The sequence below is a fragment of the Notamacropus eugenii genome, chromosome 2, assembly GCF_028372415.1.
Source record: "Notamacropus eugenii isolate mMacEug1 chromosome 2, mMacEug1.pri_v2, whole genome shotgun sequence".
Taxonomy (NCBI): domain Eukaryota; kingdom Metazoa; phylum Chordata; class Mammalia; order Diprotodontia; family Macropodidae; genus Notamacropus; species Notamacropus eugenii.
In genome coordinates, this window is record NC_092873.1 from 328,870,048 (window position 1) to 328,887,455 (window position 17,408).

Genomic DNA, 17,408 nt, shown 5'->3' on the forward strand with positions numbered 1-17,408 from the left:
TTTTGAAGCTATAGTGAAATTTGTGAGGGGGCAGCTTTGGGGGGAGAAGATAATAAATTCTGTTTTGGACATGATGAGCATAAGGTACTTTTGAGACATTTAGGTAGCAATATTTATCACACTGGTTGGCAGCATAGTGTGGTGCACAGAGTTCTGAATTTGGGTAAGTCACTTCACTTTATGGGCATTAGACTTAGTGATCTCTAAGGTTCCTTGCAGGTCTAAATCTATGATCATATGATGTAGGACTGATGTTGAGGAGAGAGATTAGAATTGGATGTATAGATTTGGGAATCATCTTCAAAGAGGTGATAATTGAATCCATAGGAATTATGAGATTACCTTGAACAGGGGTTCTTTTTCTTATTAGTTAATTTGTTTATTTTTAGTTTTCAACATTCACTTTCATAAGTTTTAAATTTTCTTCCCCTCCCTCCTCACTCACTCTCCAAGACAGCCTGCAATCTGATATAGGCTCCACACATACATTCCTATTAAACACATTTTCTCATTAGTCTTGTTGCATAGAAGATTTATAACAAAATGGGAGAAACCATGAGAAAGAAAACAAAATAAAACAAAAAAAGAAAATAATCTGCTTCACTCTGCATTCAGACTTCATAGTTTTTCCTCTGGATGTGGATGACATTTTCCATCATGAGTCCGTTGGAATTGTTTTAGATCCTTGCATTGCTGAGAAGGGCTAAGTCTGTCAAAATCAGTCATCACACACTATGGCTGTTACTATGTGCAGTGTTCTCCTGGTTCTGCTCACTTCACTCACCATCAGTTCGTATAAGTCCATCTACAGCTCCATTTGTAGATTGAGACCCTCATCTTTCCCAATCAAAATCACATCTCTGAGCCTTTCCTTACATTTCATTCTCCTCAAGAATCTATGTGAAGTTAAGAACTGTGGAAAGGACTGTGTCTTCAGATTCAGATTTGTTCTTAGAGCTACCCTGAGGGTTTAAAAAAAATACCAGACCTCTCCATTAAGAAATTTAATTACTGTTTGAAAACGTAACTGAAGTGGAGACCTGCCACAGTTGTTACAGCTGTGTTTTAGTCAATGATTCAAGTAATAAGAATAAAGAAACGTAGATTTATGGCTGGAAAGGGGTCTCTGTAGTCATTTCCTTTATTTGTAAATGTAAATATTTAAATGTAAAGATGAAAAAACAATTTAAAGCATAATATAATTGGCAGCCGTGTCTAAGGCAATTTCAATTAAATACTGAGGATTGGAGCCAAATCATAAAGTATTGATAGATAATGAATGGAGAAATCTTTTTTAGGAGTTTTTTTTGAAACCCTTAAACTAAGAAACTCCTTCTTTTTGAAAAGAAAATAATCTGTCCATTTCTTTATCTACCTCTTCCAACTAGCTACAACTACCTTAAATATTTTGATTATCTCAAATCACTTATTAGTAAATGTCTGCAACTTAATAAACTGGAAGTTGTTAATAAAAATATTTTTCCAGTGGCAGCTTCTGATCCTTTTTACTAGAGAAAGTTTGAAATCCATGTTGTAGGATAGTTTCTGTAATAGATACCTACTTAGGTCGCTCTATTTTGTGATTTATGTGTAGTACGTAATGTTTCATCTATTACTGATTTAGTTGGACACTGTAAAACAGTTAATATGCCCCCAGGCTACTGAAATGTACTTGTTGAAATGCCTTCAACGTGGCATCATTTGTATCTTGTCCTTTCATTCAGTTTCTCTGTCCTTCCCTCCTTTTCCCCCATACCTACAGTGTATAATTGTACTGTGGCAAATGTCTTTAGCATGATCAGTCATCAATTTAGGTACTACTTGCAGAGATGAAGCTTATTACCTATCTAAACCTGCTTATCCATGACCTCCTATAAATCTGGCACAGGGGATCTGCTCAACCTTCTAGTACTCTTTCTCTTATTTTTTTTTTTTTTTTGACATGGCACAGGTACCAGTGGAGTACACTCACTTTCCATTGGTTATTTCTCCTTCTCACTACATGACTAGCACATCTTTGATTTTTTAGTCATATATTTCTCTGATTACATCCTTTATGGTGCTTTTCCTGTGTAGTTTCTTATTTGTAATGCATTAAAAACTATGCATATCTATTCTGCATCTCTCTATGATTTAAAAAAAATATATGGAAATTGGAAGCAAAGCCAGGTAGCAGAAGATGAATTTATGATCATGTTATGGCCCTGTAAAATACTATTCAAGGAATATAAAAGGTTAGAATGAGCTGAGAGTGATTAAAAGAAGAAAGGGAACAAACATTTATGAAGTATCTACTATGCTGTAGAAACTGTGCTAAGTACTTTACAAACATTATCTCATTTGATCTTCACAGCAACTGTGAGAAGCAGGTGCTGTTATTATAGTTAAGGAAACTGAGGCAGAGGTTAAATGGCTTGCATAAGGTAACATAGCTTGTTAGTATTTAAGGTCAAATGTGAACTCCAGCCTTTTTGACTCCAGGCCCACCAGTGTAGAAGCTAAGAACAAGAAAATAATTTGTTTGTTTGTTTTAGCCGTATTGGGAGAAAAAAGGATGATCCCAGAAGGGATATAACCTTTCTTTAGGGTAGATGGATAATATCAACTGACAACATAGACAAGACTGAGCTGCTTAATTCTATTTTGTTTCTGTTTTCTCTGCAAAAGAGAATGACCTTCATGGTGAAAGTGGTAGAATAAAAATGACTAACAGGAAATTAATACCCAAGGTAAGTAAGGACAGAGTCAGAAAATGCCTAAAAACCCTTAATGAATTAGTTATCTGACCCAGATGAACAACATCTTTGTGTCCTGAAACAACTAAATATGAAGTAACTAAAGAAACAAAGATTTGAGCTTTAAAAGTATGTCAATTTATTAAACAATACATTCCAATTGTATAACAAATCAGGACCAGGCCTCCTCAGTTTAGCGCATTGGACCACAAATACAAGAGGAGACATATTTTTACATGTTTGAAAAAAAAAAAGATATAAATAGGATATAAGATTAGGCAGTCTGATTTTTAATTGGAGCAAAGATTAGGGGCTTTCTGAGTTGGGAGAGGGAAAGTGAATGGCTGCAATTCTCTGACACCAGAAAAAGCAGTGTCTCCCTCTTCCCCAGGTGTCTGTATTCAGTCAAAGGAGCAAGGAAACACAGTAACTGATTGACCAGTACAGGGTCTGTTTTCAGGTAACACATGTGGGTTGCTTGAAATGTATAATTGTGAGAAAATGTCTTGCATCATTTTTGAATCTGACTAGGTTTTTGTCAGCATAACCTAGGTCCTTAGTTAAGGATCTCTAAGCAACAAGTAAAGGTGATCCAGCTTCCCAGCCTTGTAGGGCTAGGTTCAAACAGTGAAATAAAGTTTTCTCATAATTCTCATGATTGATTAAAAATTTCTCCCAAGATAGAAATTGGACTAAACCCATAACTGAATATAGAAGAAATGAGCTAGCTGTAGAACTGAGTCACAAGGTAGAGTCAGAATGGTTTGCTCAATTCCTACAATTCCCACATAGCAGAAGTGATTACTGAGTCACTGCCATTGATATTTGAAAGATCATGAAAATGGTAGTTACTATAAGATGGAAAAGATCACATGTTCTGATTTAAAAAAAAAAACAACCTGCCAACTATAAGTCAGTGAGTTTGACTTAAATTGTGGTCTTCCAGAATTATCCAGAAAGGATAACAGGAAAAACATCTCATTATGTTGAAAATGAGAAGTTTGATGGGGGGGGTGGGAGGGGTGGAGCCAGGATGGTGGAGTGAGAGCTGGTACTCACCTAAGCTCTAAGACAAACTTCTTCAGATACCTCTAAAAAGAGATTCTGAACATATTTTAGAGTGGCAGAATACAATAGGTGTCAGAGTGTGGCAGATTTCCAACCCAGGACAGCCTGAAAGTTTGAAGGGAGGTATATGTTGCATGGGGCTGGAGGAGCTCACAGCACACAGGCTGTACCAGCATGGACCTTGGCACAGCATGGGAGTCCAGCGGAAGTGAGTGAGAAAGAACTGCAGAACCCTAGGTAACTGCAGCAGCTATTCCTGAGACTATCAGCACAGCCTGCAGATTAAATGTCTATAAGTCACTTGCTTGAACTTCCAGGAGCCACAATGGTAGAGTGATCAGTAAATGCTATTTCTCTCCCCTTGTTGACCTTGAATATTTCCCCAGAAAAAATCCTGGAACAGTGGGATCAGCCAAAGGGGTAAACAATCTCTTAGCCCATGAGGCTAAGAAAATCACAAAGGGGATCTGGTTCTCTTGCTGTGGTTAAAGGGGACCAGTGCAGGGTTGGAGCTGTCCTAGACAGCCCCACCTCAACAAACCAGGAGGAGATCCTGAGCCCCAGGGGTGAGGGGGATGGAGCCTGCAGTTGCCAACACCAGGACCCTAGGTGTGCTTCAGCATAGCCAGGTGAATTGGGAAGACACTAGTGCAGACAAGGTTCACCAACCACTAAGCTTGCCTATGCTCTAGCTCAGCAGGGAGACCTCCTGTGGCCAGATCACCCCTACCCGACACTTACCCCAGCTAGCTCCAGGGTAACTCTGGGGAAACTCAGAAAGACTTCATCTGGCCTCTGCTTTGGCACATCAACCAACTCAGCACCAGGTAAGCTGCAGCATTTTAGCTTCTAGCTAAAAGAACCAGAGGCCACAATACACAAAGCCTTAATTTCTAAGCACAAGAACTATGGGACAGAGCCCCTTGTGCCCCAGAAGCAGAGATGCACTTTAAAAGCCGGGAAAAAGGCAATCATCATGAGCAAGAAGCAAACCAGAAAAGAAAAGACCATAGAATATTTCTGTGGTGACAGAGACCAAACTACGAATACCAAAGAAGTCTGCATTAAGACTATACATCCATCTGAAACTTCAGAAGGGAATTTGAACTGGTCTCAAGCCCAAAGAGCATTCTTGGAAGAGCTCAAGAAGGATTTTAAAAGCCAATTTAGAGAAGTAGAAGAAAAATTGGTCAATGATATTCAAAATACGAAAAAAGAATTCACTCCTTAAAAAGGAAAATTGAACAAATGGAAAAGGAATTACAAAATCTAACGAGAAAATAATTACTTAAAATTTGGAGCAATTGGGCAAATGGAAAAGGAGATGCAAAAGTTAATTGAAGAAAACAATCTATTAAAAATTAGAATTGGGCAAGTAGAAGCTAATGACTCTATGAGACATCAAGAATCAGTCAAACAGAATCTAAAGAATGAAGAAATAGAAGAAAATGTAAAATATCTCATTGGAAAAACAACTGACCTGGAAAATAGATCCAGGAGAGAAAATCTAAGAATTATTGGTCTAACAGAAAGCCATGATGAAAAAAAAAGACTGAACAATATCTTCCAAGAAATCATTAAGGAAAACTGCCCAGAGGTCCAATATCCAGAGCAAAATTGTCTTCAAAAGAATCCACCATTCACCCCCTGAAAGGGATCCCAAACTGAAAACACCAAGAAATATCATTGCCAAATTCCAGAACTATCAAGTGAAGGAGAAAATACTGCAGGCAGCCAGAAAGAAACAGTTCAAATATTGAGGAGCTATAGTCAGATTCATATAGGACCTTGCAGCTTCTACATTAAAAGATTGGAGGGATGGGAATATGATATTCTATAAGGCAAAGGAGCTGGGACTTACAACCAAGCATAGTATTTCAGGCAAGGAGATGGACATTCAATGAAATAAGATTTCCAGACCTTCCTGATGAAAAGGACAGAACTCAATAGAAAATTTGATCTTCAAATACAAGTCTCAGGAAAGTCATAAAAAGGTAAATGGGCAAAACCCCCCAACAATTTGTTATTAAGTATGGGCAAGTTGTTTATATCCCTATAAGGGAAGATAATACTTGTCAATCTTGAGAATTGTATATTTGTTATTATATTTAAAAGGGATATACATAGAGTGGATATAAATTAAATGATGTTATGATAAAAGTGGGATTTGAGTGCGAAGGGATTGTATCATGAGATGTGAAAAGGAGGAGGCAGAAAAAGGTAAATTTCATCACAGAAAGAGGCACAAAAACATATTACATTAGAGGGAAAGAGGGGAGGGAGATGAGCTTCATTTGAGATATACTTTCATCTGGTTTGGTTCAAGGAGGTTACAACAAACTCAATCAAGTATTGAAATCTAACTAGTTCTATAGGCAGTAGGAGGGGAAAGGGGAAAGAAAAGGGAGGGGAGGCTAAAAGGGAAGGAAGAAGTAGTAAGGGAAAAGAGGAGTAAAAGGGGGGGGGCTGAAAGAAGGGAGGGAAGACTGAGGGAGGTGGTGGTCAAAAACTAAAACTCTGTTGTGGAGGGTAAGGGAGAAGAGAGAACTAAAATCATAAATGGAGGAGAAAAGAAGATGGAGGGAAAGACACAGATAGTAATTATAACTGTGAATGTGAATGGAATGAACTCTCCCATAAAATAGAGACAGATAGCAGAATGGATTAAAAGTCATAATCCAAAAATATGTTGTTTACAAGAAACACATTTGAAATGAGAGGAGATACACACAGGGTAAAGGTAAAAGGTTGGAGCAGAATCTATTGTGCTTCAGCTGATGTAAAAAAACGCAGGGGTAGCAATCCTTATCTCAGACAAAGCAAAAGCAGGAATAGACCTAATCAAAAGAGATAAGGAAGGAAACTGTATCCTTCTAAAAGGCACCATAGATAAAGAAGCAATATCCTAACTAAACATATATGCTCCAAGTGGTATAGCATCCAAATTCTTAGAGGAGAAATTAAGGGAGTTACAGGAAGAAATAGACAGCAAAACTATACTAGTGGGTGACCTCAACCTCCCCCTTTCTGAACTTAATAACTCTAACCTCAAAATAAGCAAGAAAGAAGTTAAAGAGGTGAATAAAACTCTGGATAAGGTAGATATGATAGATCTCTGGAGATAGATGTCTGAATAGGGATAGAAAGGAATATATCTTTCTATCAGCAGTACATGTCACATATACAAAAATTGGCCATGTACTAGGGCATAAAAACTTCACAATCCAGTGCAGGAAGGCAGAGATAGTCAATGCATCCTTCTCAGATACTAGTGCAATTAAAATTGTATGTTATCAAAAGCCATGGAAAGATAAACCAAAAATTGATTGGAAACTAAATAATGTAATCCTAAAGAATGAGTGGGTTAAAGAACAAATCATAGAAACAATCAACAACTTCATTTCAGAGAATGACAATAATGAGACAACCCACCAAAATTTATGGGATACTGCAAAAGCTGTTCTTAGGGGAAGTTTTATATCATTGAATGCCTACATGGATAAAATAGTGAAAGAGAGCATCAGTGAACTGGGCATGCAACTGAAAAAGCTAGAAAAAAATCAAATTGAAAATCCCCAAGTAAATACCAAATTAGAAATACTGAAAACCAAAGGAGAGATTAATAAAATTGAAATTAAGAAAATGATTGAATTAATAAATAAAACTAAGAGTTGGTTTTATGAAAAAACCAATAAAATTGATAAACCTTTGATTAAAAAAGAAAATGGGAAATTTGCATGAAAGAGTAATACAATCAGATTTAGAACTGTTTAAATGTCCATTTCATGATTCATTATTACTATAGCCAGTGGTCTCCAGTGGAGTATCCCAGGGATCTATGCTTAGCATTGTGCTAACTTTTTAAAAATCAATTACTTGGATCAAAGTGTATATGGTGTTCTCATTAAATTTGCAGATGTTACAAATCTAGAAGGAGTATCATATATACTAGATGATAGAGTCAGGATCCAAAAGGATCTTGACAGGCCAGATGCTCATTGGAATAGATTTAATAAAACATTCAGTAGGGATAAATGTAAAATTTTGCACTTGGCTACAAAAAATTAACTTTACAAGTCTAAATTGTGGGAAGCATGGATAGAACAGTTATTCAGAAAAACATTTTAGGGTTTTAGTGGATTGCATGCTCAACATGAGTCAGCAGTGTGATGTGGTAACCAAAAATGGTCATGTGTGCTTGGGCTCTAGCTTTTGGGAGTGGGGAGGTGATAATCGCACTGTACTCTGCTGTGGTCAGACCTCATCTGGAATATTGCATTCAGTTCTGGATGCTACAGTTTAACGATATTGGTAACCTGGAGTACATCCAGAGGAGGGCAGCTGGAATGATGAGGGGCCTTGAGTCCATGATGTATTTACAAGGATTTATTGAAGGAGTTGGGGATATTTAGCTTAGAACAGATTCTGAGGTGGCATAACAGTTATCTTCAAGAGTATGTAGGGCTGTCACATGGAGGTGGAATTAGATTTATTCTCTTTTGTCCCAGATGGTAGAACCAGGAATAATGATTGGAATCTGTACTGGCTAATTTAGGCTTGATATCAGGAAAAATTTCCTAACAATGATAGCTATCTCAAAGTGAGAGTTTTTAGATTTCCCCTCTTTCATGGTCTTTTAAGTAGGATCTGGATAGTCATTTGTCAGGTATGTCATACCTGTGTTATATCATGTGAAGTGGTTTTGTTATTCAAATTTTCACTATTTGAACAATCCTTACATGTAAAATATGGCAGTTGGTTCTAGCTAAATGGAAATATACAAAGAAAATTAGTATAATGTAACTTTCTTATAGGATTCATTATTTCCACTAATGAGGGCCTATTTATAGTGAGGTTGCTGTATAGGTTAGGTTTTATGACCTTCAAGATCTAGTCCAACCCTTACATTCTGTGATTTCATTGACTTTTGAGTGATCCTCAACTTCAGGTTCTTAGACACTTTACAGTATTTCTGCTACTGTTTACTAGCACGTAATCCTAGCTTGTTCACTTTGCATCAGTTCATGTAAATCTTCCCATCTCCTTAATTTGTGCTGTACATGAGTTTTGAAACTATGGGGGGAAATTTTGTGGGGGAGCTGGAGATTATAGGAACAAAATTTTAGGGAGAATGATTATTTGCAGTGCTTATTTTTAGTACTTTTTTTCAAACTCTCTCTAGAGTCACTTTGTTCATATAGGTACATATTAACAACAGAAATTGCTCTCTCTAAAGTTAATGGTGATTTCTTGACTGTCATGTCTAATACCCTTTTCTCCATCCTATTGTTTTTTGACCTCTTTATTGCATTTTACACCATTGACCAGCTTTTCTTCTTGGATACTCTGTCTTTTCTAGGTTTTTTTGGACATGTTTTAATTTTTCTCCTATGTGTTTAGTCTTTCTCAATCTCCTTTTCTTTATCATCATTCATGTTATTCCCACTAACTAACTGTGGATATCCACTAAGTTTCTGTGCTAGGCCTCTGTCTTCACTGTTGCACTTGGTGCTCTCTTAATTCAGTTATCGCCTCCACACAAATGACTCCCCATTCTGTATATCCCACCTGAATTTCTCTTTTGAATTCCAGTCCTGAATCACCAACTTTTTAACTGAAGTTTCCATGGCTGTTTCAAACTCCCTCAACACTTCCAAAACTGAACTTAACTGTCTCATCCCCTACTTAAACTTCTCTATTTCTTTCAAGAGTATCACCAATCTTAAACAGTCAATCCAAGTTTGTAATCTTTGAGTTGTCATCGTTTCCTCATACTTCCTTACCACATATAGTTGATAGGTATTGTCATTTCTATCTTCACAAGATCTCCTGCATCAGTCTTCATTTCTTCAGTTACACAATCACTATTCCAATTCTAGCCCTCGTTACCTTTACCTTACCTTTACCTGCTGATTCTCCCTGCCTCAGGTCTCTTCCTTATGTAATCCATCCTCCACACCAACTTGCCAGAGTGATATTCATAAAACACAGGTCTGATCACAGTGTCTGCTTACTAAGTTCCAGTATTTCTCACTTGCCTCTAAGGTCACATATAAATTCTTTTTGATATTTGGTTTTTTTTGTATTTAAAAGCCCTTAACAGCCTGGCTTCAACTTAACTTAATGTTTAGTAATGGCTTATCATGCATTACTTTTCCTTCACTTACTGAACTGTCAAGCCTTCTTCCTCTTCTTCCATCCCTCATCTCTAGGCCTTTGTTGTCCTCACCTTTGCCTCTTAGAGTCCCCTAGCTTTTGTCAGAATTGTTCACTCACTTTCTCCTACGTGAGGACTTTCCTTATCCCTCCAGTTGCTAATGCCTTTCCACTAAAGTTACTACGTATTTCCTTATTTTCTGTGTTCTTTCATGTGTCATCTCTTCAATTGCCCCAATTGGGGGCAAGAATTTTCATTAGTATCTTTAAATTTCTAGCAGCTAACACAGGGTCAGATATAAAATGTTTAATAAATGCTTGTTGATTGAATATATATAGCACGTTCACTTATAAAATGATTATCTTTGGGTTGTTTCAGAGACTTGAAAGGCTAGAAAAGAAAACAAATAAAAAATCAGAATAAAATAGTTTTCTAATCTATTATTGCCTTGTCCCTCCACCCCTTCCCCATCATGTTTTAAAATTTTTTCTAAACCAGGGTTTTTGTAGGTTTGTAAACTTATAAAACCAGGGGAAAAAGTGAAAGATAAAAATATAATACCATAAAGTATTGTTGCTGAATTTGTTTTTGAGGTGACCTGAAAATGTCCCTAAGTAAGCAGTTTCCTTCCTTCTTACTAGCATCATCTGACTTAAAATAATAATAATTTTCTTAATGTATTAATTAGATGTATGTGTATTTATTTACAAGATGTCAATATTTAGAGTTCATTTCCCCCTACCGTCCTGGTTTTTTCAGGTTGTATTGGCATCTGTTTTGAAATAGGAGATTACAATGAAGTCTCTTTAATTCTTTTCTATTTTGAATGATTGCTAAGGTTTTTTCTTTCAGTTGTTTTTGATATTAATTGGAAAACACTAATTATAGATCAAGTAAACAAATGTGGGTGATCTAGGTGAATTGAGCATTGGGCTTAGAATCAGAAAGACTCATTTCTGTGAGTTCAAATCTGGCCTTAGACACTTACTAGTTGTGTGACCCTGAGCAAGGTCACTTCACCATGTTTGCCTCATCTGTAAAAATGATCTGTAGAAAGAAATGGCAAATCATTCCAGTATTTTTGCCAAGAAAACCCCGAAGTGGGGTCACAAAGAGTTGGATACAATTGAAATGACTGAACAGCAGTAACAGCAAAAAACCAGATGTGGTCCTTAACCTTGTAGAATTTACATTTTGAAACACCATGAAGTACTGCTAGGATCATAAACATAGACTGCTTAGTTTGTATTATTTTTGAGGTTCTCATCATGAAATTTTAGAGGCTGAGATTTTGTACCAAAAGAATCTTTTTAGGTGCCATCTTATCCTTGCAGAACTTATGTAGAAATTGTGAGGACACTAAATATTTTTTTATACCACCAAGTGAATTAATCTCTGCTTTTATAGAATCATTCACATATACATATACTATTATAGCTAGGGAGCTACCTTAGAAGTCCAACCCCTTTTTTTCACAAATAAGGAAACTGAGGCCCTAAGAGAAGAAGTAACTTTCACCAGGCATAATCTTTAAAACAAAAAAGTTAGCTTAAAAAAATCTCATAATCATTTAAGATGCTCTCAAGTCTTTCAGTTCTTTAATGATAGCTACATACATTCAATTTGTACATGAATAGGGAAGGAAATGATACATTTTTGCCAAAATTAAAAAAGTTTAATCAAACTCTAATTTTTTTTTAAAGGGAAAAGGCCATCATCATAACCAGAATGAACATTTCCAGAATGAAGGAATTGGTGAGTTAACATTATAATATTAAAAAAGTTTTCTTTTGTTTATATGAGTATCTGTGTTTTGAATTTCAGGGTATTTAAAATAGACCTGGGGACTAGACTTGCCAATTGCTCTGAGCAGCATACTTGACCTTTTGTGTACTTGTGTTTTTCAGTTATATAAAAAGAGGAAGTTTTTAAAAAAGAAGTCTTACCATAAATTTTGAGGGAAACCACTAATGAAGTGTCAGTCAGCAAAGATGAGTGTTTTGAAAAATTAGAAATTAATTCATTCAGCTTTTTTTCTTCACTTTAGAGGGTTTTTTGTTTGTTTCTGAAGTATTTCATGTCTTCCATGTTTTATGTTTTACCTGTTTCAGAGTATGCTTAATTTAAATTACAACAAAACATATTGGAACAAGTTACTTAGATAATAAATTGCTAAATTCCATTTTCTGTATAAAGTTTATATTTATAAGTTAAAGTTTGCTTAGAAAATTTTTTTAACCTAGTTGAAGAAAAACATTTTTAATAGCTATTTCTCTCAAAGAACTCTTCCCCCCCAAATGGGAATAATAATGCTGATATGCTGCTTCTCTCTTAAGATGCTTTAATGAACATTATAATGTATATAACATATACATAGTACTTGTAGTGGCAAACTTACAAATCACAGATGCAATATACAATGTCTAAAATGCATCATTGTCTAATAGTTCTCTTCTTGGATAATTTTTTTTATTAATAAGTAACAGTTTTTAACAAATCAGTTTTTTTCTTCATCTCTTTATTTTTAGTTCAACCTAATCCTTCAGTACTCATCGGCAATCCTATCAGAGCATATACTCCTCCTTCCCCTCTTGGACCTCATCCAAATATGGGAAAGTCTCCTAGTCCTGTTCAAAGGATAGATCCTCACACTGGGACTAGTATTCTTTATGTACCTGCTGTCTATGGAGGAAATGTGGTTATGTCTGTGCCTTTACCTGTAAGTATAATTTTGGATATTTGCTCTTTATTAAAGTAAATGCTAATTAATATCAAAATAGGAACAGGCCTGACCTTTGCTCAGTCTGATTCAAACTCTAGTTATTTTGCTATCTTAATACTACAGAAGAGCCGTGATTTCATCCATGTGGGTATTCATTCTCCCACACAGATTGCAACCCTTAGTTGCATTCGTTGTGGTCTTCATGAAGTGTTGTGGCCAAACCAATTCAAAATCTCATAGAAAAAATTCTAGTGATGAAGCTCTATGAAGCTAAACTGAGCTAGTCATTTGATTAATAAGCTGCCTACCTGATGCCCCCAAGCTTTTCTGCCTTTGTAGGAAGTGCCAGACCTCTCCCTTTGCTGAATTGTCCTTGGAGATTCCAGGGTTGTCTTCTCACCAGAATGAAGTGTTGGGATAAAGCTTTGAGCTTTTAGTCATTTAGCATGGCATAAAAGATACTGTTCTTTGTTTATAATTTGTCATCAGCATATTTGAAGGAAAGAGAGGAGTGAGTCATTTCCAAAGAAGAGGTCCTTGTAAACATTTTTTACTGTGGTTGATTTGACTAGAGGCTAGTGAAACCTGTGATTTGGTCTCCTATTTTGGAAAGTGTTTTTGTTTGCTTCTATAGAACTTTACCAGTGGAGATTTATCTTTTTTATATATAAAAAACTCCTAAGGAATAAAGGTCATTTGAGAAGGCTTTACCTTATGAAGAAACTTCAGATTCTATGTTGGACTTAAATTTGTTTCAGGAATACCTTTATTGTGTCTTACAGTTATTTGAAAGCATAGCTCTACCCTTTCTATGAGCATAGTCTTTTGGGACCTCATACTATGCCTGAAGGATACTTAAAGATATTTATTAGGAAATTTCAGCCCTTCCTAATACATTTTAAAACATTTCAATTTCCTTTGAGACTTAACATATTAGTAATTTTAGTTGATTTGCTATTTCAACTGCCATATGGCCAGATCCAGGGATTTAGCCAAGATGATGTATTTTCTTTCATTTATAGCAAGTACCTATAAGTTCAAGTAGTTGTTGTGATTCATCATGAGGAGGTATTGCTGAATTCCTCTTCTGTTGCTCTCCAACCGTATTCTCTACCCATCCCTGAAAAAAAATAAAGCTTCTCAGACACATACATTTTTGTCAGGTTGGCCAGATGTCATATTTCAGGTATTTAATGAGAAAAACTGTCATCATGAAATATACAGTTCATACACAGTAAGTACAGACTTTAGAATTCAACTCAATTGTTTATCACACAGAGTGGCAGCAGTAAACATCATCTGTTTTAAATAGTAAGACCCTTAGGAGTAAGATTCATTTTACTAAGCCAAAGAAGCTTTTGTTATACAAAATTAACAGTCTGCATTTAACAGGTTTTAATAAAATGAGCAGTTGTTGCGTAGGTTTCTTTTTATTCATTTTGTGTTAATATGCAGGGATAATATGTCAAGATCTTTTAAAATAAGTTTTCAGGTTTTGTAATCTAACATGTATTGCAATTGACAAAACCACTAATACTTGTAGAAGGAATAATGGTTTTGAGTTTTACCCTACTAGAAATGAGTTTTTAATTTTATTTACATATAAATAATTCATGTATACACTAGATGATTGCTTTGGAGATGATTTGGGATCCACCAGACTAAATTTTCTTTTTTCTCATAAATGACACAACCTAATGACCAGCTACAACATAACATTTTTCATGATAATCTTTGCATATACTTTGATAAGAAGAAACCCTTCCAAAATATAGAATGATAAGGAAGATGAATTTTAAACACTTCAGTTCCTCTCTAAGCTTATAAAATTCCAGTTTTCTTTTATACATTAATGCTGTGTGAGCCATACAATTTCTTGGCCAATAAACATATTCTTTATGATGAAATGTATTCTAGTCATTCAGCAAATTCTGACTAATCATGAGAACTTTGTAGTTATTCTCTCTTCTAGAATTGGCATCCACCCCTGATATTTCTTCCCCCTACAAATATCCACTGGGATAGTTTGTCTTCTGCAATCTTTTAAAATAGATTTAATAATTTTAATTCTTCTAATTACATAGGTACCATGGACAGGGTACCAGGGTAGGTTTGCAGTTGACCCTCGAATCATTACACATCAGGCAGCGATGGCATATAATATGAACCTGTTGCAGACACATGGACGGGGGTCTCCTATACCATATGGCCTTGGACATCATTCACCAGTTAGTATAGGGCAACAGCAAATTCAGCATCAGGAAAAGGATCAACATGAACAAAATCGAAATGGTGAGTTGTTTTTGCCATACTCAAATCATAAGTAGAATATGGGCTGAGCATGTCAATAACTACCAACTAGAAAATTCCTTTAAAGAATTCAATTAGGTATGCTAGATAGGATATTTAGCATTTACATTTTAGATGCTTTCAGTATTCAGCATTTAAAATTTGAGAGAGAAAAACCAAATTTTTCTTTTAGATATTCTTAGAGTTGTATGACAATAATTGATTTAAGATAGTTATTTTAATCAGGTGATGGTCATTTCTGAGAATTTTAATTAAGAAGAAAACATCCTTTTTATTTTTTTACCCTGATTCTTGAAATTACATTAAATGCCACTGTAAAATGCCTTGCTCTACCACAGAGTCCTGACTTTATAGTGATATCTAGCACAGTTCTCAAAATATAAAACAAAAATTCCTTTTTCTTTTAAAAGTCAGAACTCTGCATTGCTTTGTTACAATTACTATCTAATCTTACATGGAACATTAATTTAAGAATATATCAGTACTATTAGGGTATCTATGGTGGAATCAAATGAAATCACCACACCCTTCAAAAAAACCTTAGCTGTTAGCAATTCATTGACTATTATATAGTTGCTTTTCTAAGGTTATTGTTTTTAATTAAAAATTGGGTTATAAGGAAATACATTTAAGAAGACAACATTCAAGGCCAACTTTATATAAGTTTCTGTTTCTTTTAAGCAGTTTCTTAAAAATTTGTGGGAATTGATTTGCTATTATTTTATTTAAATGGTGTGTTATCTTAGCAATATACTTGATATTCGTCTTTTTATTGCCTGATTCTTGCAAAATTGTTAAATTGAGTCGGGAAGACAGAAGGGAACTTTTCATCACATAAGTGATTCTGGCCTGTCAGAAAAGCTGAGAAAAATTTCAGGTTGCCAACGGTAATGCCCAAATTCCACTAGATTTTGAGGGATAAAGCATAATAAACCAGTGGAAGTTTGACTCATTGACAACTGGACAGGAAATTTTTGTTTAGAAGATTCCCTCTGAGTCAGAAGAAAAACTGGAATGGAAGGTGTCAAAAATACAAAGTTTGTCCATCTTCCATGCAATATATTTTCCTTGAATTGAAAGAGACATGGCTTCTAGTCATTTACATTCTTTGTGCCTCAGTTTCCATTCTGTAAAACAAGGGAATTTGATTAGATGATCTTTTGAATTCTTTGCAGTTCTAAAATTCTGTCATTCTGTACTCGTTTGTAATACCCAGTCATATGCAAATTTGATTCTCTTTGAGCTAAATCATTATTTAAAGTTTCAAGGAGAAAACATGGCCAAACACTTTGAATTAACAAAAATTAAAAATTAAGCAGTAAAGCCTCGTTACTGTAGTGTTCTCTAATATGAAATTTGAAATAATATAGTTATGGAAAGCATGACTCTTATTATATGAAAAGTAAAAAGTAATTTCTCCTGCAGAACTTTGAGATATTGAAGGTGAGGAAAATTTAGATTAAAATCAGTAGATTTTTCTCTTCTTCAAAAATCTAAGGTTGTCATGGCTTTGCCACTTATTGACTATGATTTTATACAAGGCACTAAACCTCTTAGTGCCTCACTTTTGTCTGATAAATGGGGATAATAATACTTAAAATATAATATTATCTAGAAAATTTTCTAGTTACTAATAAAACCATAGGCTTAATAAATTCAAGATTTTTTAATGGACTTAAAATGACCCTCAGGTAAGGCTTACTTATTAAAGGACTTTGGTGTTTGGGATTTGGGCTTTTTCAGACTCATAATTTTAAATTAGCTTACTCAATTCATTTATTAGTATCCATTTATTTTTAGATTTATCATCATTACTACTTAATATAATAGTATTTACTTTGAGGTATACAATAGATACTTTGTTGTCAGGTGAACCTGTTATTAGGAATTAATGAAATATAATAACACATTTTAAAATAAAAGCATTAAGCATTTACAAAGGAGCTAAAATTCTGTTCAAATGGAATCAGAGTAGAGAATGTGCTGTAGGTTTGGGGAAATTATTGCTATTTTTCTCGGTACAGTTTTATGCTTTAATATTTTACTTCTTTATGTTCAGATTTCATAATGGGATTTGCTTTAATTAAAGATTTACTTTGTTTTGTAATTTAGCCAAGAAAGTGAAACTTTTAAAAAATGAAAAGAACCAAATTGAAGTGAGAATATGAAACTAATCCTGGAACTTATGGGTAATCACAAATAGTTTCATTTCATATATACGTGAAAACAATATTTCAGTGTCTTTTTTTTTTTTTAAAGGTAAAAGTGATCCTAATCCTGGACCTGAAATAAATAAAATTCGTACTCCAGAGAAAAAGCCTGTAGAATCCAAACAGGTATGCTGTTTACATTTAATAAATGGATTTTGCTTTTGTCTGTCATAATATCTTGTGTGAGCATTCATTTGCCCTGTTTA

General features: G+C 34.9%; 1 protein-coding gene across 7 annotated transcripts in view; it reads left to right on the plus strand.

The window, feature by feature from the left end:
• Nucleotides 1–17,408, plus strand: part of HELZ (helicase with zinc finger) — a 249,829-nt gene that overhangs the window by 190,867 nt on the left and 41,554 nt on the right. For all 7 annotated transcript variants that reach the window (XM_072645466.1, XM_072645464.1, XM_072645471.1 and 4 more), the window contains 4 exons: nucleotides 11,664–11,715; nucleotides 12,489–12,679; nucleotides 14,767–14,974; nucleotides 17,252–17,328. In XM_072645466.1, coding sequence (XP_072501567.1) covers nucleotides 11,664–11,715; nucleotides 12,489–12,679; nucleotides 14,767–14,974; nucleotides 17,252–17,328 — 528 coding nt within the window. The remainder of the gene's footprint in view (nucleotides 1–11,663; nucleotides 11,716–12,488; nucleotides 12,680–14,766; nucleotides 14,975–17,251; nucleotides 17,329–17,408) is intronic.